General features: G+C 32.7%; 1 protein-coding gene across 2 annotated transcripts in view; it reads right to left on the bottom strand.

Moving 5' to 3' along the window:
* Positions 1-16,144: 16,144 nt before the first annotated feature.
* LOC131986789 (oligophrenin-1-like) overlaps positions 16,145-22,196 on the bottom strand; it is a 49,965-nt gene continuing 43,913 nt past the window's right edge. The window contains exons 20-24 of one of the 2 annotated variants that reach the window (XM_059351909.1): positions 21,362-21,670; positions 19,247-19,391; positions 17,393-17,443; positions 17,225-17,273; positions 16,145-17,103 (exon numbers count right to left, since the gene is read on the bottom strand). In XM_059351909.1, the coding sequence (XP_059207892.1) occupies positions 17,092-17,103; positions 17,225-17,273; positions 17,393-17,443; positions 19,247-19,391; positions 21,362-21,670 (566 nt within the window). In that variant the 3' untranslated portion in view covers positions 16,145-17,091. Of the gene's footprint in view, positions 17,104-17,224; positions 17,274-17,392; positions 17,444-19,246; positions 19,392-19,635; positions 20,632-21,361; positions 21,671-22,196 lie in introns of those variants that run through there. The other variant, XM_059351910.1, reaches the window with a different exon arrangement.

The following is a 22,196-nucleotide window of genomic DNA, read 5'->3' as shown; positions in this document are numbered from 1 at the left end:
TATTTTCTAAATATTCACTCAGTGAATGTACATAATCACTTTGTATGTTGGAATAGCCACGGGATATGGCTGTCATTAACTTGCATTGTAGCAAAATCCGTGTCAGTTTCACGGAAATTTGAGCGAATCCGTGGCTATTCCACGGATTTTGAGTTAAGCGTCATTTTGTGTCTGTTTTTGGTCATTTTGTCTTTTTTTAGTCATTTTGTGTCTTTTGTTGGTCATTTTGTGTCTTTTTTTAGTCAATTTGTGTCTTTTTTGTCATTTTGTGTACATTTTTAGTCATTTTGTGTCTTTTTGTGTCAGTTTCACGGAAATTTGAGTGATTCCGTGGCTATTCCACGGATTTTGAGTTAAGCGAATCCGTGGCTATTTCACGGATTCCTGTGAGACCAGGTTGATTATTGCACATATAAAAGCAGTGCAATGATTCAAAGTGTCAATATTTGAAGTTTCAATCAGAATAAAATAAACGTATCAAGCCTTTTTACATTTCCTGAATGCACTACATTGTAAGACATTTGTTATTCTGAAATGAATGCTGGTTCAAAATAAAATGTTGCAATTTTTTATGCTGTTTTAACTTTAGTATTATGCGTTGGGGGGGATTTGAGTGGGTCATGCACGTCAATGAGCCACCTCGCTGTACATTTTTAATACTCTTGTGATTTAATCACAGCAGGCTACAGTGTTTGTATTACGTCAGCGGACAATAGCTGGTATGTGCCCATTGTACTGCATATTATCCTGGTTCTTTGTACATGCTACAGTAACTGTATATATGGATTAGTTCAATGTCTGTTTCGGTGTGTCAACACTTGACTTTAAAAGTCATCTCTTGTATGATTTATACCTTTTGTGACTTGTGTGTTTTTCAATATGTGTGTTTTTCAACGGTGTTAAGCTGCAGCATCTTTTAAAGGCAAATAAAAATAATTCTGGCTCTTTGTTTGAAGTAATTGTACAAGATTCATTTATAAAAAAAAGTAGCAGAGATGGCATGTCATTACCTAAGCTCCAAGTCCAAATAGTTCTGTCGTTTTTTTTTAATGAAAAGAGAGCGAGGCTGAGAAGTAAAGACGTAATTTTAACCCTTGAGGCCTAAAACGCCTGTAAAACCTCTGGGCGATTTTAACCCATAAGAACCCATGGTGACACCCGTGTAACACTTTAAAACTTCTATAATCTCCCATATTCAGCTTTATGCTTCACATTAACTCATTAAATCGCTAAGCGACGTATACTCAACACCCTGGTGTTACTGTTACTCTGACAAGAAGTGATTTCTCCAAAAAATGTGCGTCTGGAAACAGAAAAGTGAAAAAGCAGCTAATTTCAAAAAGCTTATTTTTTGTTACGAGGCTAAGTTTAAACCCATTTAACAATTCTGACCATGTTTCCTGAACAAATTAAAGTCACAATTGTGATATATGCTATGGAGATGCAAACAAAAAGGCACATGGTTAGTTGTTTTTATTTAATATTTATTTATTATTACTTTGTTACCTAAACACATCTGAAAAATAATTTATTGTTAAATAGCACTATTAATGTCACAATTTTGATAAATATTGTGGAGATACAAAGAAAAAGGCAAATTTGTGTTTCTGTAAGCAGAAAATGTGTCTAGTTTTTTTTTTAATTTTAAAATAAGAGATAATATAAACATACATTTTCCTTTAAGGATAACTGGGTCTGGGTTCTTATGGGTTAAAATCAGCCCCTAAAACCTGAAGTTTTTCTGGAAATTCAACAGAAATGTCAACGCTTCCTACTAAATAATAGATTTTTCAGCCTCTGTAGCAGATAGAAATGAAATTCAAAAAGTATTTGAACGCTTATACAAATACTACAAGATTAGATTAGATTTGACTTTATTAATCCTACAGCGGGGAAATTTCTTTGTTACAGCCGCAGAAAATCACACAATTTTAACCCTATAAAGCCTGAACCGTGAAATAATTGCCAGAAAATTCTAAATTTTCAAAACTGGAGTGTTTGTTGAACTGGCAAACATTTTTTTTTTATTCAATATCAATTTTCATATATGAATTTCATTTGGATCATATTTGATACATCAGGTCTTTTGGTGCAATTTGTTGCTCACAATTTGCTTTTCTTGAACTCACATAATCATATAAAACCTAATATTTTTAACCAAATAAAACTTTGACTTTCCTTTTAACATTTTCCTCAAACATACAAAATATTTTTTTCCATATAAAACAACATCATACATCTGCTGATATGAAGTTTTCACGCAGCAATGACAGATCCACCAGTGGAACCAGCAAATCATTTTTGTTACATCTGGTATTTTTGTGAAATTTGTTGCTCAGTTTTTTTTAATCATCAATTCATGTATTCATCAGGTTTTTCAGGAAAAAAAATATCACACTGATGATGTAGAGGTCTCAAAAACGAATATGATCAAATATGATACACTTGGCTTTGTAGGGTTAAGATAAGATAAAAAAAAACAATCTAAGAAAAGACATTTAACAACATACAAAATAATAATAATAATAATATACTATATACAACTTAGTGCAAATTAAGTGGAGAATGTGCAGAGTGCAGATTATATGCAAAATGTTCAGATTGTGCAGGTGTTGTCCAGTCTTGTACAAATCGACTTATCCTCTTTCCAGGCTTCAATGGGTTAATTGTTTGGATTCTGACTTCCATACGCTGCATAAAAGCACGAAAGAAAACAGAAAGTCAACTCAAATCTTGAGAAAAGTGGTGCAGATAGCTAGTAAACAGGATGCCATTAATTAAAAAGTAGAAAAACAGAAGTAAAAAACAGAGTAACAGATAGTACATAGTTTATTCCTAAAGTAGAGCAGTTGTGGAATATGTTAGCACTAAATATGTGTTTATTTCTCTTTGGATATCCAGTCAACGGGATGCTCTGCTCACTGGGAACACACATTCTTTTGTTCCAGAGTGTGTGCTCACTTATTTGAGAGTCTCAAACTTGGCAGGATGTTAATTTACTGAAGCTCAAGGTCAGAAGAACTGGCACGATTCAGAAAGGGAATTTCCACCGACCCGGATGTTGGCCAGCGAACCATCAGGTCCAGGGGAAAGGGAGGAGGTGAGTCTGTAACAAGGTTATAATAGTTTTGGACTTTTTTATAGTTTTAGTTTTAATTTCGTTGGGAATTTTTGTTTTCAAATTCAGTTCGTTTTAGTTAGTTTTTAGAGTGAGTTTTCTAGTTTTAGTTTAGTTTTTAGTTTTTGAAAATGCTTAGTTTTAGTTTAGTTTTTATTAGTTTTAGTGTTAGTTTTTGTTTTTTTGTAATGGGTATGTGCCTTTATTTCCTTTGGTTTATCATCTCAGCCCCAATAAGGTTATTAACTCTTACAGTTCTGGGTGTTTTGTATTTTGGTTCTAGTGTAAACATCCCAGTCTCAGTAAACATATTCACCATGTGTTGCATGTTCAAATAGAAACACTGAATTATCCCTATAAAGCCTGAACCATTAAATAGTTGTCAGAATTTTTTTTTTTTTAACTTGAGTGTTTATTGAACCTGCTGACAGATAATTTTAAAAAAAATCCAAAAACAATAGGGATATATGATTCTAATTTGTATCATATTTGATACATCAGTTCTTTTTGTGCAATTTGTTGCTCACAGTTTGTTTTTCTTGAACTAACAAAAACATATAAAACCCAACATTTTTAACCTTTTAAGGCTTTACTTTCTTTTAACATTTTCCTCAAACATGCAAAATATTTTTTTCCATATAACACAACATCATACATCTGCTGATATGAAGTTTTCACGCAGCAATGACTGATCCACCAGTGGAACCTGCATATAAATTTTGCTATATCTTGTATTTTTGTGCAATTTGTTGCTCAGTTGTTGTTTTTTTCAACACATGTCAGGTTTTTCAGGAAAAATATATCACAGTGATGATGTATAGGTCTCAAAAACTTGTGTATCAAATATGATACACTTGGCTTTATAGGGTTAATTAGTTTTTAGAGTGAGTTTTCTAGTTTTAGTTTAGTTTTTAGTTTTTGAAAATGCTTAGTTTTAGTTTAGTTTTTGTTAGTTTTAGTGTTAGTTTTTGTTTTTTTGTAATGGGTATGTGCCTTTATTTCCTTTGGTTTATCATCTCAGCCCCAATAAGGTTATTAATTCTTACAGTTCTGGGTGTTTTGTATTTTGGTTCTAGTGTAAACATCCCAGTCTCAGTAAACATATTGGTAACACTTTACAATAACCATCTAAGTGATGTTTATAGATGGTTTATAAACCAATTATTATTAACCATTTACAAAATTACTAAAAATAAATATTAAAATAAATAAATATTACAAAAAATACTCTACATATGTAATCTTTAAATGTTTTCAAGCAATTTCTTGAAAGTATAAGAATAATTTTGAAATCATTTACATACTTAATATGGTGTTAAAAATGTTATAATGAGTGTAAAGCTATTAATAAACTAATAATTATGTTTGTTTATGGTAAAGTAATCTATTTGGCATTTATAAATTATAGTTCAACATTATTACATTTTCTATTCACCATTCTAAATGGCCTATATACGGTTTATAAATTATGATTAAACATTAATAAACTATCTGTTTACATTTATAAATGGTCTATTTACCATCTATAAATGATGGTTATTGTAAAGTGTTACCAACATATTTACCATGTGTTGCATGTTCAAATAGAAACACTGAATTATGAATGAAAAAAGTTGACAAAGACAAAAACTAAGGACATTTTCACTATAATTTTAGTTAGTTTTGTAACCACACAATACAGTTTCAGTTAGTTATTGTTTTTTTTAAAAAAACTCTTGTTTTTATTTTTATTTCAGTTAACGAAAATGTTTTTTCAATTTTAGTTTTCGTTATTTTGTTAGTTTTCATTAACTATAATAACCTTGGTCTGTAACTGGTGTGAAGGCTGGAATTTGAGGCGAGGATTGGATGGCAATAGAAACAATCTCTGTCTACACTGTAAAAAATGTTTGTAGAAATTACAGTAAAACACTGTCAAATTATATCAGAAATAGGGCGTGAAATTAAAAATGTAATATCACCGTAGTACACTTTTAATAACCGTAAATCAAAGAATAGCACAAAACTTTTACTTTTTTCTGTCATAAACTTTAGAAAACACAGTTTTGCTGTAAAAAATATCAGATTTTAGAAATACCATAATGTCACAAGGACATAACTACCCTAAAAATAATAGCAGACCAAAGGACCTAACAAAGGACCTAAAATGACCAAAAGAGTCACAAAACGACCAAAAAAATAGACAGAAAACGTCCAAAAGAGACACAAAACTATCTAAAAAGACACTAAATGACGCCAAAATACATCAAAATTATCAAATACAACACAAAATTACCAAAAAAAAGACAGAAAACGACCAAAAAAATACATAAAATGATCAGATGAGACACAAAATGACAGATTTTGCTGATATTTACATTTAAATTTACTGCTGCCGGTATTTTACCGTAAATTAAACAGATTTTTAATTTTAAAATGAATGGAGGAATACGATGACGTGTGAATGAATGACACAATTACCCCTAAAAATAACAGGAATATTCAGTCTAAATTCTAAAAAAGTTTTTGCTGATATTTACATTTAAATTTACAGTAGAAAACCCACTCACTGTCATTTTTTACGGTAAATTTCTGGCAACCACAGCTGCCGGTATTTTACCGTATATTAAACAGAATATTTTTTACAGTGTACGAATAGGTTCATAAAACTGACAGGTGATTATACTTAACGACTGAGTGCAAAATATCTGGAATATTTCTGGTTGTAAAGTTTACGGTCTCTTGTAATTGTAATTGTAATTTATTTATTTCAAACAGGGACAGCGCACAATAAAACATTAATCTTGTACAACAAGAGAATATGCATTGTGCTAGCAGGTTCTAGCAGATTGCTATTTTCCACCTGTAGTCCCTGGGCAGGTTGATGGAACAATACATAGAAAATGAGTATTGAAAAAGCTGTTCATTTGACTTGAACTGCTTGAATTTCAATAAAAAACTGGAAAAATTGGGGTGTTCTAAAACTTTTGACCGGTAGTGTATGTTATGGAGATGCAAACAAAAAGGCAAATGGTTATTTTTTTGTATTAATTTGTTGCTTAAAAACAAATCTGAAAAATAATTTGTTGTTAAATAGCACTATTAATGTCACAATTTTGATAAATGGTGTGGAGATGCAAAGAAAAAGTCAAATTTGTGTTTCTGTAAGCAAAAAATGTCTAGTTTTTTTATTTTAAAATAAGAAATATTATGAACACAAATACCATAAAAACGCCCAATGTAACGTTTATGCCACATCACAGATCTTTGACATTTAGGGGTATTAGGGGACTTTTTTTTTCTTTTTTTTTTCCATATATATCTTTGTTGGGTTGTCAGGACATTATACATATTCAATCAGACAGAGGTGATTATACTTAACGACTGACTGCAAAATATCTGGAATATTTCTGGTTGTAAAGTTTACGGTCTCTTGTAATTGTAATTTATTTATTTCAAACAGGGACAGCGCACAATAAAACATTAATCTTGTACAACAAGAGAATATTAGCATTGTGCTAGCAGGTTCTAGCAGATTGCTATTTTCCACCTGGCTGAGGTTTTATGTTCTATATCTTTGCAATAAATTAATTTCATCATTCAGTATTCCAGGTTTTCCTCAATTAACTTGCATTTGATCATCATAGGTCCTAATTTCTTTGTTTCCATTTCTTACTTTTGGAATAAAAACCCTTTTTTTATAACTACGCTTCTAATGCACAAGGTCATTTCTGACCCATGTTGTGCATTAGAAGGTGTTTATATGTTGTCACCAATTTAAAACCTGACAAAGAAGACACAAATATTAGCTATCCTATTTTGTTAAATAGGTGTTTTTTCAATGAAAATTATTATTTGGTGGCTCTAATAAGCCTCAAATGTTAAAATATGTGATTTTCCAATGTAATGTGGTGGTTCTAACAACTCTTTTAAAGTTAATTCTGTGTCTTTTTTGGTCATTTTGGGTCATTTTGTGTCTTTTTTGGTCATTTTGTGTCTTTTTTAAATAATTTTGTATCTTTCAAACACACAGTCAGCATGTTGTGCATTAGAAGGTGTTTATATGTTGTGCATCAAAGGGTTATGTAAAATTACAGAACAAGGCAAAGAGACAATATATAAAATAGATCCTCCTTAAGGGGGGTCACTACAGGGTAAAAAAAAAAATGAACTAACAGATATCAGCACTGATTTCCCCAAGCTGTTTACATACAATTTACAAGGAGTTTTCTGAAATGTTTTATTATGAAAATATATGAAAAAAAAGGCATGATCTTATTAAATACACTAATGGTCAAAAGTTTTAGAACACTCCAACTTTTAAAATACTTTATTGAGCATGATAGTGTTTTGAAAGTAAAAAAAAGATTCAAAATCACATTTTATGTTGGACTAAAGGACTAAAAAAAAGACACAAAATGACCAAAAAAAGACACAAAATGACCAAAAAAAAAGACACAAAATGACCAAAAAAAGACACAAAATGACTAAAAAAAGACACAAAATGACTAAAAAAAGACACAAAATGACTTACAAAGACATGAAAAGAAAAAAATGAATGCATGTAACAAATAATTGAAGTTAAAAAATAAATCATAGAATCAGTTTAGAAAGGAAAATGTATTCTAAACTGTTGACTCATGGAAGTAGCACCTTAACAGATAAACAGCTGAACACACTCAATGGAAATCAAATATTCTTCAGAAAGTTCTTCCCAACTCTGTTGCAGAAGTTCCCTTAAATGTGGAGCAACTTGTAGGTTGTAAGTGGTCAAGAAAAGTTGGGACACCTGTAGGAATTGGTAGCAACTTAGCAACTTTCAAGGCTTGATCAACCTCCGTTGCTGCAGAACTGCTTTAAGTTGTTAACCCATTTCTTGTTCCCTGAAAAAGGCCTTTTTGTATAATTCTGAAATGTACAGAATTTAATTGAAAATGATGCAGTTTAATGTCTCAGTGTACTCTGAAATTAATGCACATTTGCAACATTTAAAATTCTTTATTGAGCATGATAGTGTTTTGAAAGTAAAAAAAAGATTCAAAATCACATTTTATGTTGGACTAAAGGACTAAAAAAAGACACAAAATGACCAAAAAAAGACACAAAATGGCAAAAAAAAAGACACAAAATGACCAAAAAAAGACACAAAATGACCAAAAAAAGACACAAAATGACTTACAAAGACATGAAAAGAATTCAAAAATGGACAAAATAGCCCAAGACTCCATAGAGTTAAATTGTTAACCCATTTCTTGTTCCCTGAAAAAGGCCTACCGTACTTGTATAATTCTGAAATGTACATTATTTTTCAGTTTTGGTTAAGCTTACCTTTTTTTATTTACCTCTGGCAGTTCACCACTTACCTTTGTACCCTTTCAAGCTGTTCATTTGACTTGAACTGCTTGAATTTCAATGAAGAATTGAAAAATTGTGGCGTTCTAAAACTTTTGACCGGTAGTGTATGTGCTGACTGTGCTATATTTTCAGAACAGAAATCTGATATTCTTGTTTTATTTTGTTGGCAAATAAGAGTCAGTTACAGAGAGTGTTTAATCTCTTTTTTGCATCACTGTCAACAGCTATTTTTATATTTTTAGCATGTTTTTAGGGAATCAAATGTGATATAAATCATGTTATGAATGCTATATAAAACTACATTCTAAATGTTTTTAGCGAGGAGATAGAAATGAAACACATGTAGTGTGATTTGGGTAAATAAATTAACTAATTCGTAACATCATAAAAAGTCCCCAGCTGGTTACTTGCATTAAGATATATAATGTGCAAATGAGGCATTATGTAAACCTGCTTTGATGATTTTAGGAGAAATATTCAGACGCACAATAGACAAAGTTCATATTGTGAAAGAAAAACACTTTACAATAACCAACTAAGTAATGTTTATAGATGGTTTATAAACCAATTATTAACCATTTAGAAAGTGCTATACATATTTAATCTTTAAAGGTTTTAAACCAATTTCTTAAAGCTATATGAACCATTTAAAAATCATAAACATACTTAATATGGTGTTAAAAATGTTAAAATGAGTGCAACTAAAACTATTATAATTATAATGTAATTGTTTGTTAATGGTAAAATAACTAGGTAACACTTTACAATAACCATCATTTATAAATGGTAAACAGATTATTCATGTTTAATCATCACCTATAAACCGGATATAGGCCTTTTAGAATGGTAAATACATAATTTATTAATGTTTAACTAACTAAATCATTCATAAAAAAGCTAATAGATGGTATATTAATGTAAGTTTATAGTTAATTTACCATCAACAAACAATTAAATTATAATTAATAGTTTATTAATAGTTTTAGTTGCACTCATTATACCATTTTAACCCCATATTAAGTGTGTTAATGATTTTGAAATTATTCATATACCTTTAAGAAATTGGTTGAAAACATTTAACGATTAAATATGTATAGCACTTTGTAAATGGTTAATAACTGGTATATAAACCATCTATAAACATTACTTAGTTGGTTATTGTAAAGTGTTACCAATAACTATAAACTTACATTCATATACCATCTATTTGTCATTTATAAAAGATGTAGCTAGTTAAACATTAATAAATTATGTATTTACCATTCTAAATGGCCTATTTACGATTTATAAATGATGATTAAACATTAATAAACTATCTGTTTACCATTTATAAATGATGGTTATTGTAAAGTGTTACCAAGAAAACATGTAATCGCAGCAAAATAACACTAAATCTCAAAATTGATCAGTGCGTGAAAAACAAAATATTCTTGCCTGTAGCTTAGCCTTTAACCCATTGAGGCCTAAAACGCCTGTAAAACCTCTGGGTGATTTAAAAATCAGCCCCTAAAACCTGAAGTTTTTCTGGAAATTCAACAGAAGTGTCAACGCTTCTACTAAATAATAGATTTTTCAGCCTCTGTAGCAGATAGAAATTAAATTCAAAACATATTTGAGAGCTTATACAAATACTACACTGTAAAAAAAGCAACTGTTGTTTTTACGGTAAAATACCGGCAGCTGTGGTTGCCAGAACTTTACCGTAATAAATACGGTGCAACTTTTTCCAATATTACGGTAAAAGGATATTAGCACTGTTGATTTCACATTAAAGATTGCCATTTTATTGCATATTTTACCATAAAAAATAAAACGTTTTTACATCAAAAGAAACGCTGTTTTGCAATATGATTGACAAGAAAATCTTTATAAATGCTTCATAAATTAAAGATATCATCATTAAATATTACAGTATATTTCTGTTAGAGATATGGTGTTTAGTTAATTTAACAGTGAGAAAAAGTATTTATACAAATAATAAATGCAAAAAAGATGGCTTGTATATATATTACAGTATATTTTTGCTACAATCACGGTGCCAGTGTATTTTACAGTGAAGTAATGTATTTTTAAAAAACTAAAAAAATACTGTTTTGGCTGATATATACATTTACGATGTTTCATTGTTACTTAACCCTATAAAGCCTGAACCATGAAATAATTGCCAGAAAATTCAATTTTTGTAAAAACTGAGTGCTTATTAACCTGCTGACGAATTTTAAGAAATAAATAAATTGCATATATGAATTCTAATTTGTATCATATTTGATACATCAGGTCTTTTTGTGCATTTTGTTGCTCACAGTTTGTTTTTCTCAAACTAACAAAAACATATAAACCCTAACATTTTGAACCTATTAAGACTTTGACTTTTCCTTTTTCCTCAACCATGCAAAATACATATTTTTTCCATATAACACAACATCATACATCTGCAGATATGAAGTGTTTTAATGCAGCAATGATCCACTCGTGGAACCTGCATATCATTTTTGCTACATCTGGTATGTTCTGTGCAATTTGTTGCTCAGTTTGTTTATCTTCAACACATGTATACATCAGGTTTTTGATGATGTAGAGGTCTCAAAAATTACTGTATCTAATATGATACACTTGGCTTTATAGGGTTAAACTGAATTAACTCATTTATCATTTTACGGCCTTTTACTGTCATGGTTTAGCAGTTTTTCACTGTAATAGCTACAGAACATTTTTACAGTGTACAAAACGATGTATCCGCTTTCCAGGCTTCAATGGGTTAAAAGAATAATAGAATGCCCAGTGAATAGTGAATATAAAGTCAGACCTCATATTACAGTGATCCCTTAAAGGCAGATGGTTTGGTAACTATGACCAAGGCTGTGGTCAAAATCAGATGGTTCAATAGATCGTCAGATAGGCAGACCCAAAGGGGATTAAATGATTAAATGGAAATTGCAAAATAAAATAAAAGATCTCATGGAAGAAAGCAAGCATTATCTAAACTTTATGACTAAGTTTGTCAATGTCGGAGAATAATGACTTACAGACGGTCTTTTGACTTTGACTTCATCCTGTGACTTTTCTTCTGGCGCCACTCGCCACTAGTTTAGTGATGGCCTGATTTTTTTTATTTTTTTTTTGTAATTTACTTTTTATTGGTTTTTGAAATGAACAAACAAACAATCAACATGAAGACCAGGTCCTCAGGCAGTTTCTATAAGATGTGGCAGCCCTTTACCACATACATTGAATCTCTGAATATTGTAGCAGAAACCTGAGCCCCCCCCCCCCCCCCCTTATTTTTATTTTATTTTATTTTACTATTTATTTAATTTATTTTTAATTTAATTTACTGATTTAATTTTTTTTTTTTTTTACTTATTCATTTATTTATTTATTTTTTATTTATTCCTTATTACTTTATTTTCAATATTCATATGTGTATGTATGTTTTTATTTATTTATTTATTTACTTTATTTAATTATTTTTAATGGCTATGTATCTGTATCTTTCCTTAGTATTATGTCTCTTCACTTTCTGTTCCCTTGTTTGTAACCTGTGCCTTGCACATGTATGTCGTGAGTATGAATGGATTGAATGTGTGTAGTTCAAGGTGGGTGGGTTTTTTGGCTACATCTGGGCTGATATGTCCATAATAACTGGATCTTAAGCTTGTTTTGGAACCATTGTCTTTTGTAAGAACTGTGATCCTGACTGTTTGTAAAGAAAGAAAAAACCAATAAAGAAAGTCTGGATTAACATGAAGACCTATGGACAAATACAGAAAATATCAAAGAAAAAAGTAAAAGTGTACAAAAGGGGATTGGAAAACACCCAAAAATAAATGAATAAATAAAATAAAATAAAATAAAAAGGGGAAAGGTACAAAGAAATGAAAGTATTCTGATCGTCCAATCTGAGATTACCTGAAATCAGGTTTTATGGTAGAGACATATGTAATCCATTTTGCCAATTTTCAATAAATACCTCTTTTTGTGTTCTTAAATTGAAAGTAATTCTTTCCATTACAAAGATACTGTACACAATATCAATCCATTCATCTGCACTAGGCGCCTCCCTCTTCAGCCATTTCTTTGTTATTGATTTCTTACAGGCCACCAATAATATTCTAAGTAAATATTTATTAATGAGCTTTTTTTATTGTGAAATTAACAAATAGGAATAGGCAACATGTAGCCCGTATGACCACGTGACTTGGATATCCACCCTGAAGTTTCTCACTGAAATTTAATATGCTGTTATTTTGATTTAAGCATGTCAAATCCTCCTATAGACCAGCTATTCTCAACCTTGGGGTCGGGACCCCAATTGGGGTCGCGAGATGATTTCTGGGGGTCGCCAAATCATTTAGGAAGTCAGCTCTGTCTCCACTGTGTTAAAGTGTTCATGTGTTTTAGTCTTTTTGGTCACTTAATGTCTTTTTTTGGTCATTTTGTGGGTTTTTTTTTTAATCATTTTGTGTCTTTTTTGATCATTTTGTGGTCAATTTGTGTCTTTTTTGGTCATTTTGTCTTTTTTGGCCACCAGTAATATTCTCAGTAAATATTTATCTTTATTCCTCCACTCCAGTTCCTCTAGATCCACTAAATATAACAAATTGAAACAAAAAGTTATTTTTGTTGAAAACACAGTCTCTAGAATTTGATGTACGCTCAACCAAAATGAGGTCACAACAGGGCAACACCAGAATATGTGACAGTGATTCGCCTCTTTGCATCGTGATGGCCTGATTTTTAATCTCGCATCATCATCCAACTTTTTATGTGCCCAATACTTTATTTTTCATAAATTATAATGCTTATTTGTTAGTATGTATTTAGCTCAAAGCGCTGCTATGCCCATTTACAGTCTTACAGAGCTGCTAGCTTAAGCTTTAGTCTTTATTTGGAAAGTTATAAAATATCATGGCGGAGATGAAAATACACGATTGGCCATAAAGTTGGAATAATTTTGTTTTCACCAACATGGTCTCACAGAAATCCGTGAAATAGCCACGGATTTCGACCTTGAAAGTCACGTGACTTGGAACGAACCAATAGGAACAAATATCCATGGAATAGCCACGGGATATGACTGTCATTAACTTGCATTGTAGCGAAATCCGTGTCAGTTTCACGGAAATTTGAGCGATTCCGTGGCTATTCCACGGATTTTGAGTTAAGCGAAATCCGTGGCTATTTCACGGATTTCTGTGAGACCAGGTTCGTTTTCAGACACAATCCTCTTTTAATTGTGGTTTCATTTTCATTGTGATATGTTTGGAAGAGATTGATTAATGAAGTTTTGAGAAAATATATATACTTTATCACATTGTTCCATTTCATGGAAAGAGGTAAAAAAATATATTTTATTCCAACTTTATTGGGCAACCGTGTAATATCAAAACGTGTCATCTTAAAAAAATCAAACATTTTCTGCAAACAAAGTGATTCTTTGCATGCGTTTAGTGTGGGATCCCACAGGGTTCAGTGTTGGGGCCTCATGATTCTGACTGGATGTGTGAAACTTTTAAACTTTCACTACACACCAGACACTTTAGAAAATGTTTCCGTAACGCTTTATAATAAGGTCCTTAATAACCATTAATTAACAAGTAATAAGGCATTGTTCTCGCTTCAGATCCGGTAGTTGCAAAAAGCATAGTTAACTTATAGTTAACTTAGCACAGATCAAATTATATAAATAAACTAAAAAAAAAAAAAAAGAAAACAATAAATGGTTAATACAGATTAAAAAAATAGAAATAACAATAATATTAATTATGATTATTGTATACTAGTGCAGTGCTCGCACACCATCCAGCACATACACATTGAACATTGATATTCGCTGGAAACTATTAGAATATTATTGGAAAATCAAACCTTTAAAACTCTGAAAGACAGGTAGGCTAAATACACTTCCAGATGAGATGATCTCTCAAACTTTTAAACCTGGATCGTCTGCTCTATCTCAGTGTTATTGTCACTTTTTAAAAGTGGTATTGGTAACGCTTTATAATAAGGTCCTTAATAACCATTAATTAACAAGTAATAAGGCATTGTTCTCGCTTTAGATCCAGTAGTTGCAAAAAGCATAGTTAACTTATAGTTAACTTATAATAGATGAGCAATAAAGTATATTTTAATATCAATAAGCAAACAAAATACGATTAATAAAGGCATGGCAAAGACATAATGGGTGGGTCATGGGTGTTTGTAACTCCATTATTAACACTTATATAAGCTTATAAACACACAATAATGTTAATAAGCATCTTGTAAGGACTTACAAGGGCCTTATTACTTGTTAATTAATGGTTATTACAAGGACCTATATAATATAAAGCGTTACCAATGTTTCTTTATTACAAGAGTTTAGACAAAACACTCAAAGTAAGAGGCCTCAGCCAAGACTGCTGTGCTGTGTTTCACATCATTTTTAAATGTATGACTTGTTTTGTTCTGCATATAGTTTCATATTTAAACCATGAAACCTTTTACAGGTGTTATTCATAAAGCCGCAAATAGTTCTGGCTGTTAATGAGAGTGCTCCTGCTGAGATGTTAAGTGTTTTGGATTTACTTAACTACACCATAAATGTCATTGTGAATCAGAAGACAGTGTCCAGAATCATGACCGAAACAACCTTAAAGGCCAAAAAGACCAAAAATGTTTTTAAGAAATACGGCTGCACTAAGTTGATACACCACAGTTTCATTTCTTACGTGCTGCAACTCCACAAACTTGTCTTGTGCTTTTTGCAAAACATAACCCTATTAATCCAAACTGAACAAACATATAAGATCACAAAAATGTCTGTGTTTCTCTTTTTGATGGCATAAATTGGTTCAATAAGCACCAAGTTAAGAAGCGATTGATTTAAAAAAAGAAAAGAAAATGTTGCTCTCCAAAGAGAGAACACCCAACAATAAAAAGAATATTAATTCAGTGGAAAAGTGAAATAGATTTTATTTCAAACATCAGCTCGCTGATTGAAGAGAGAATGGACAGAAGTCAATATAAACACAGCGATGCAACAACACAAAGAAGACAGATTTATGTTGACAACTTTTGGATGTTTATTTTTCTTTTTCTTTTTTTTGTTGGACAAATCCAACCACACAACCAGAGTTTGCAAGTTGGGTTATCAACAAACAAACAAACAAACAAAAAAAAAAAACATTTAAACTATTTTAAGAACAAAGAAATAAAACACTGGAGTGTTTTTTCACATATTATAACAATCACTTCAGCTTTTTTAATCCCAACAAAAATTTCTGAGGTGCAACAAATTCAGGTAAACTTCAAGGACTCTCCTATGCAACCTGACGTAGCTACATTAGAAAAGTAGTGAGGGAATATACACTAGTGATCTGTTTAATAACTCCCTATTAACCCTTTGATGCACAACATATTTTAACCCCTTCTAATGCATCATTCATTTCCCATGTTATTAATGCTGCTGTGTGTTTCTGTGCTCTATCTTTTGATATCAACTTATTTTATGATTGAATATTCCAAGTATTCTTTACATATCTTGTTTTTGATAACAACAGATCATTATTTCCATTTTGCCTTTCATACTTTATGAAGAAAACAAGTTTTTGTTTTATAACACAGCTAACTACTTAGCTAAGTAGCTTGCTAAGCTAACTACTTAGCCAAGAAGTTAGCTAAGTACTTTGCTTAGCAAGCTACTTAGCTAAATACTTAGCCAAGAAGGTAGCTAAGTAGTTAGCTTAGCAAGCTACTTAGCTAAAAAATGGATATGTGTAATTTTTGAGAGTAGTGACACAAAAAGGGATTTTATTAAAAAATGAATAAAGGAAAACATACAATTAGGATGTATGATGATCAAAAACAAACTAATTGAGGAAAACCTGGAATACTGAATGATGAAAATAATTTATTGCAAAGATATAGAACATAAAAACTCTGTCGGGTCACATGTTGTGCATCAAAGGGTTAAACTAACACTAGCATTATATTCATTATGTACATTCAAACTAGAATAAAGGCTTTCACTGTGTAGCAGAATACTTTGTCTGTAATGCCTCTTAAAAAGTGACTTATGGCTGAATGACACATAATGACATTAAAATTGTAATCTAAATACTCTTTTTGAAAACTAAATCAGAGATAATTACTCCGTAGATGTAGCTTAAAATAATTATTTCTTCATCCGGTAACTTCACAAAAAACCACGACATGGTCCATTTCGTCAATCTAGAAGTTTAGAATAATTTTAAAATTAATAATTATTTAATGTATTTAATCAATTAGTCTTTTTTGGGATATTTATTTCATAATGCTCAACACAAGTGTTAAGAGTGTAGTCAAGAAGACGTCTAAGTAAGATGCAATAACCAGTTATTTAAACTTTTTAACACTGTAAAATGACTAATGTGTTATTTGACATGATTCGCATGAAACAAGAGGGAAAATAGTTTGTTTACTCCATGCTAACTTTGGAATATTGATCACATGGAGACTGTCAGGCTATATAAAACTCACTTTGCTACTGTGCTGCAAACTATACGTCCATTCAATTTCACGGAGAGCAGTTTATCTGATAAGATCACTAAGTTCAATGAATGCGACTCCCTCCAGCTGGATCAGCACCCAGCAGCACATGTGGAGGTCACATGGTCTCCTTAACTTTGATTCTGAAATTAAAGAATGAAAGATAAGAAACATTAATTTTTTTTTTTTTACACACACACACACTCACCAGTTCATTTAGTATAGTTATGCCATTAAATGTGCCACAATCACAGTTAGTCTCACCTCTTTTTTTAGATTTGTTGCTGTTGTTGGTGATGGAGAGGCAGGTGGACTAAAGAGGAAAAAAATGATAAATTACAAATCCATTTATGCTCAAACTCAAGTAGTTAGGATCATTTCTGTAATGAGGCCCCTGAACTAACCACAGAAAAACACGAGGCGTTTACGTACCTGCCAACATGCCGGGAGGCATTCTCAAAAAACTTTGTTTTAGAGGCAACACTGGAAGAAAAGAAGAAAAACAAACAATTTGTCAATTAACTATTTATCTAATGTGTGCATTTTTTAATTAAATCCTCTCTTATCTAACATCCAACCTGCAGTATTTGGTGGTTTTCTTCAATCCACCCTTCCGTATATATGGTTCCCACAGATTTGTTGGAGTAAATTTGTGTGATACTTCGTTATGAAAGCCAAGAGCAGCCGTGTTTTTTTTCTAGACCAGCAATTCCCAAACCTCCTGGAAAAGCTTGTTGTCAGGCAGCTTCAGGATTTCGTTACAACTCGATGATTTGATCATCATTGAGTCGTAATGGAGCAGGGAGAGTCTTTTTTTGTCATTTTGTGTCTTTTTTTAGTCATTTTGTGTCTTTTTTTGTCATTTTGTGTCTTTTTTTAGTCCTTTAGTCCAACATAAAATGTGATTTTGAATCTTTTTTTTACTTTCAAAACACTATCATGCTCAATAAAGAATTTTAAATGTTGCAAATGTGCATTAATTTCAGAGTACACTGAGACATTAAACTGCATAATTTTCTATTAAATTCTGGAAAAGTTGGTGTGTTCTAAAACTTTTGACCAGTAGTGTAGAGTTTAGAGTTTATCACGGGATCTTGCGGTCTCCTGTATGGTCAGGATTATCGCGTGTTCTCGTTATCTCGCGTATATACGAGCGGCTCGCTAAGCTGGCGTGCTGCTGCTGTAACGCGCCCGCTGGAAATCCCCAGTCAGACTGCGATAGTTTGACGCAGATAACGATAAATAAAGAGGTTCTTGCATGAGGCCCCTAGAGCTGAAAGATGGTTAAGAATCAGATGAGAATTCACTACAAGTGATCCCTTTGATATAAAAGCAGTCAGTTGTTAAAGCAACAACAATATATTTCAATGAAATGGATTAAGTTTGGCATTGCCTGTGGATGTTTTTCCATGAGCACCAGGCTCCCATTAGAAGCCTTTCATTTTACTGCCCGCCCAGCTCAGTCCTGGTTCTGGTTCTGGGGCAAAACTCTGCTGCTAGCTGGTTGAAGTTGGCTAAAGAAAGCATCATTTTGTCTGTCCAGATCAGACCTATTGGCACAATGGCAGCCATTAAGAATACGACATACAAATAGCCACAACGCCTGCTGATGGCTCCTCGAGGTTCCTTGACGATGCTTCAATATAATGATTACAGATTTTTTGGTAACACTTTACAATAACCATCATTTATAGATGGTAAATAGACCATTTATAAATGGTAAACAGATAGTTTATTAATGTTTAATCATCATTTATAAACCGTATATAGGCCATTTAGAATGGTGAATAGAAAATGTAATAATGTTGAACTATAATTTATAAATGCCAAATAGATTACTTTACCATAAACAAACATAATTATTAGTTTATTAATAGCTTTACACTCATTATAACATTTTAACACCATATTAAGTATGTAAATGATTTCAAAATGATTCATATGCCTTTAAGAAATTGCTTGAAAACATTTAAAGATTAAATATGTATGGAATTTTGTAAATGGTTAATAATAACTGGTTTATAAACCATCTATAAACATCACTTAGATGGTTATTGTAAAGTGTTACCGTTTTTTTTTTTACTAATCCTGGGAAAACAGAATTTAAAAAATCATCATCATGTTGGCTGCTCTTGATTCTTTGATCGGACAGTTTATAAAGCTACTAATGGCTTGAGGGCTGCCCATGCCAAGGTTTGCTTGAATTAGAAACAGTAGATTCATAGTTAAATATAATTGGACCTCTTGATACGCTCGAAAAAGGAGGTGACAGGCGAAGGCACTTACTAGGATGTGGCTGAGCCCTCGCTGCCGGCTGGACTCGGGGGCTTTTGTGGAGCGGGTAATCTGGAGGGGGGCTCTGGAGGCCTGACAGGGGGTCTACAAATAGCATGTTTCTCTGTGGACCTCGTTCTGGATAGACCCTCAGACTCTACTGGGACAAAAAACAATGTTAAGCTTCTTGTAACAATGCATGAGGAGCGACAGGAATAGAAGAGCAGTTTGTTTTTATGATTTATGTTCGTGAATCATTCAAACATTATGGAAGAGGTTCCAGCTATGCCAAGTTCATTTAGTTAAGTCAGTAAATGCAGAAATAACTAATTTCAAAGAAAGATTCATTAGGATAGGTATTAGGCCTTAATCTGTTATATATTATTAATGTTTGTTAACCCTCCTGTTGTCCTCGGGTCAAGGAAGGAAGAAGAGGGAAGGACGCAAAGAGAAGTAAAAAAGGATGGAGGAAAGAAGGAAGGAAAGAAAGAAGGATGGAGGAAGGAAAGAAGAGAGGAGGAAAAGGAGAAAGAATGGAAAGGAGAGAGAAAGGAAGGAGGATGGAGGAAAGAAAGGGGAGGAGGAGAAGAAAGGAAGGAAAAAATAAAGAAGTAAGGAGGGAGAAAAGGAGGGAGGCAGGAAGGAAAGAGGGCAGAAAGGAAGGAGGAAGGAAAGAAAGAAAGAAAGAAAGAAAAGGGGGGGCGAGGGAAGGGAAGAAGGAAGGAGGATAGAGGAGGGAATGGAAGCGGGAGGGATGAAAGAAGGAAGGAAGGAGGAAAGGAGAGGAAATCAGGAGGAAGGAAAGAAGAGAGAAAGGAAAGGAGATAGCGGAAGGAGGAAAGAAAAGAAGGGAAGGAGGGAGGAAAGGAAAGGAAAGGAAGGAAAGAAAGAAAGGAGGGGCGAGGGAAGGAAAGAAGGACGGAGGATAGAGGAGGGAGGAAAGAAGGAATAGTCAAAACAGATTGGGTCAATTTGACCCGGAAGCACGACAGGAGGGTTAAGAAATATCATAAACATAAATACCATGAACGCCCATTGTAATGTTTATGTCACATCACAGATCTTTGACATTTAGCAGTTGTATTTTTTTTTTTAAAACATCAGAAATGTGTTCTATGTGGTCCACTAATAGAACACATCCTTTAAGGATAACTGGGTCTGGGTTCTTATGGGTTAAGGAAGTTAACTAAGTTAAATATTTAGAAATATAAAATATAAAAAAAACAATTAGCATTAGCAACAAGTTTGAGCGGCAGTGCCCCATCCAGTTTTTGTTATACAGAGCTGCAGAAGGAGATCTTACTGTACTAAAAAAGTAGTTTTCTTTTTTTGTTGTTGCCTTTTCCAGTTTCCTACCTACTTCAGCTTTAAGGAAGTTACAGACGCATAAACCCACACTGCAAAAAAAGAAAAGTTGGGTGAACTCGAAATTTCAAGGCAACAAACTTCGATAAAATTTTAAGTTGGACAATTAAACTAAATATTTTAAGTTTTGTTTTTGAGTTTGCTCAACTCTGAATTTCTCTGGCACGATTGTAACGCCGCTATGAAATGTCAGCTAATGTTGTGACCGCAATTTTGAGTTAGCATTGATACGCTAACGGCTACTCTCGTAGCTGTAACAAGAAGTGCCGCTAGCATCAGTTAGCCGCTAGCATCAGTTAGCCGCTAGCATCAGTCAGCCGCCAGCATCAGTTAGCTGCTAGCATCAGTTAGCCACTAGCATCAGTTAGCCACTAGCATCAGTTAGCCGCTAGCATCAGTTAGCCGCTAGCATCAGTTAGCTGCTAGCATCAGTTAGCCGCTACACTGCAAAAAAAGAAAAGTTGAGTGAACTCAAAATTTCAAGGCAACAAACTTCGATAAAATTTTAAGTTGGACAATTAAAAGAAATATTTTAAGTTTGGTTTTTGAGATTGCTCAACTCTGAATTCAGATTTTTGCTAACTTACATTATTACTTACATTATTATTATTATACTTACATTATTATTATTACAAATATTATAACTTACATTATTGCCCTAAATGTCAATAATTTATATTTCCAAGTTTTACCAACTTAAATCACTGTTTTAGGCCAAAAAATACGAGTCGGCTTTTTTGCAGTGCAGAGTGTTTATCTCACCTTCTCTGATGGGTGGAGTGCTTTTAGGAGGCGGTCTCCTGCTCTGGAAGGATGGGACTCTGGTGACATAGACTCCAGACTCCCCATTGGCTGCTGAAGAGAAATCTGGCTTTTGTCTGGTATCATCTATCTTACCAGCGTCAGAGTCTGACTGTCTGTCCTGGCGGTTCGCTGGTTTGGGCATCAGCGCTAGTCTTGGAGGAGGTTCTCTAGGAACCAGCGGAGCAAAGCTGACAGGTTTAGTCCGCTGCAGGGGAACAGGGTTCGCTGAGACTTCCCCGTCCACGACAGAGCTGCTGTTCTGGCCATCTGGTGTAAACAATAATAGAAACAATACACCGATGAAGGCAAGGTACTCACATGGACTGCTAAAACTATTTTGAGTACAGTTAAGTTAAATGTACACTACCGGTCAAAAGTTTTAGAACACCCCAATTTTTCCTGTTTTTTATTGAAATTCAAGCAGTTCAAGTCAAATGAACAGCTTGAAAGGGTACAAAGGTAAGTGGTGAACTGCCAGAGGTAAATAAAAAAAGGTAAGCTTAACCAAAACTGAAAAATAATGTACATTTCAGAATTATACAAGTAGGCCTTTTTCAGGGAACAAGAAATGGGTTAACAACTTAACTCTATGGAGTCTTGGGCTATTTTGTCCATTTTTGAATTCTTTTCATGTCTTTGTAAGTCATTTTGTGTCTTTTTGTGTCTTCTTTAATCATTTTGTGTCTTTTTTAAGTCATTTTGTGTCTTTTGGTGTTGTTTTTTTGTCATTTTGTGTCTTTTTTTAGGTCATTTTGTGTCTTTTTTTAGTCCTTTAGTCCAGCATAAAATGTGA

This window comes from Centropristis striata, chromosome 15, assembly GCF_030273125.1.
Source record: "Centropristis striata isolate RG_2023a ecotype Rhode Island chromosome 15, C.striata_1.0, whole genome shotgun sequence".
Lineage (NCBI taxonomy): Eukaryota > Metazoa > Chordata > Actinopteri > Perciformes > Serranidae > Centropristis > Centropristis striata.
The sequence above is the reverse complement of the archived record's forward strand: the minus strand, read 5'-3'. Positions and strand labels throughout refer to the sequence as shown.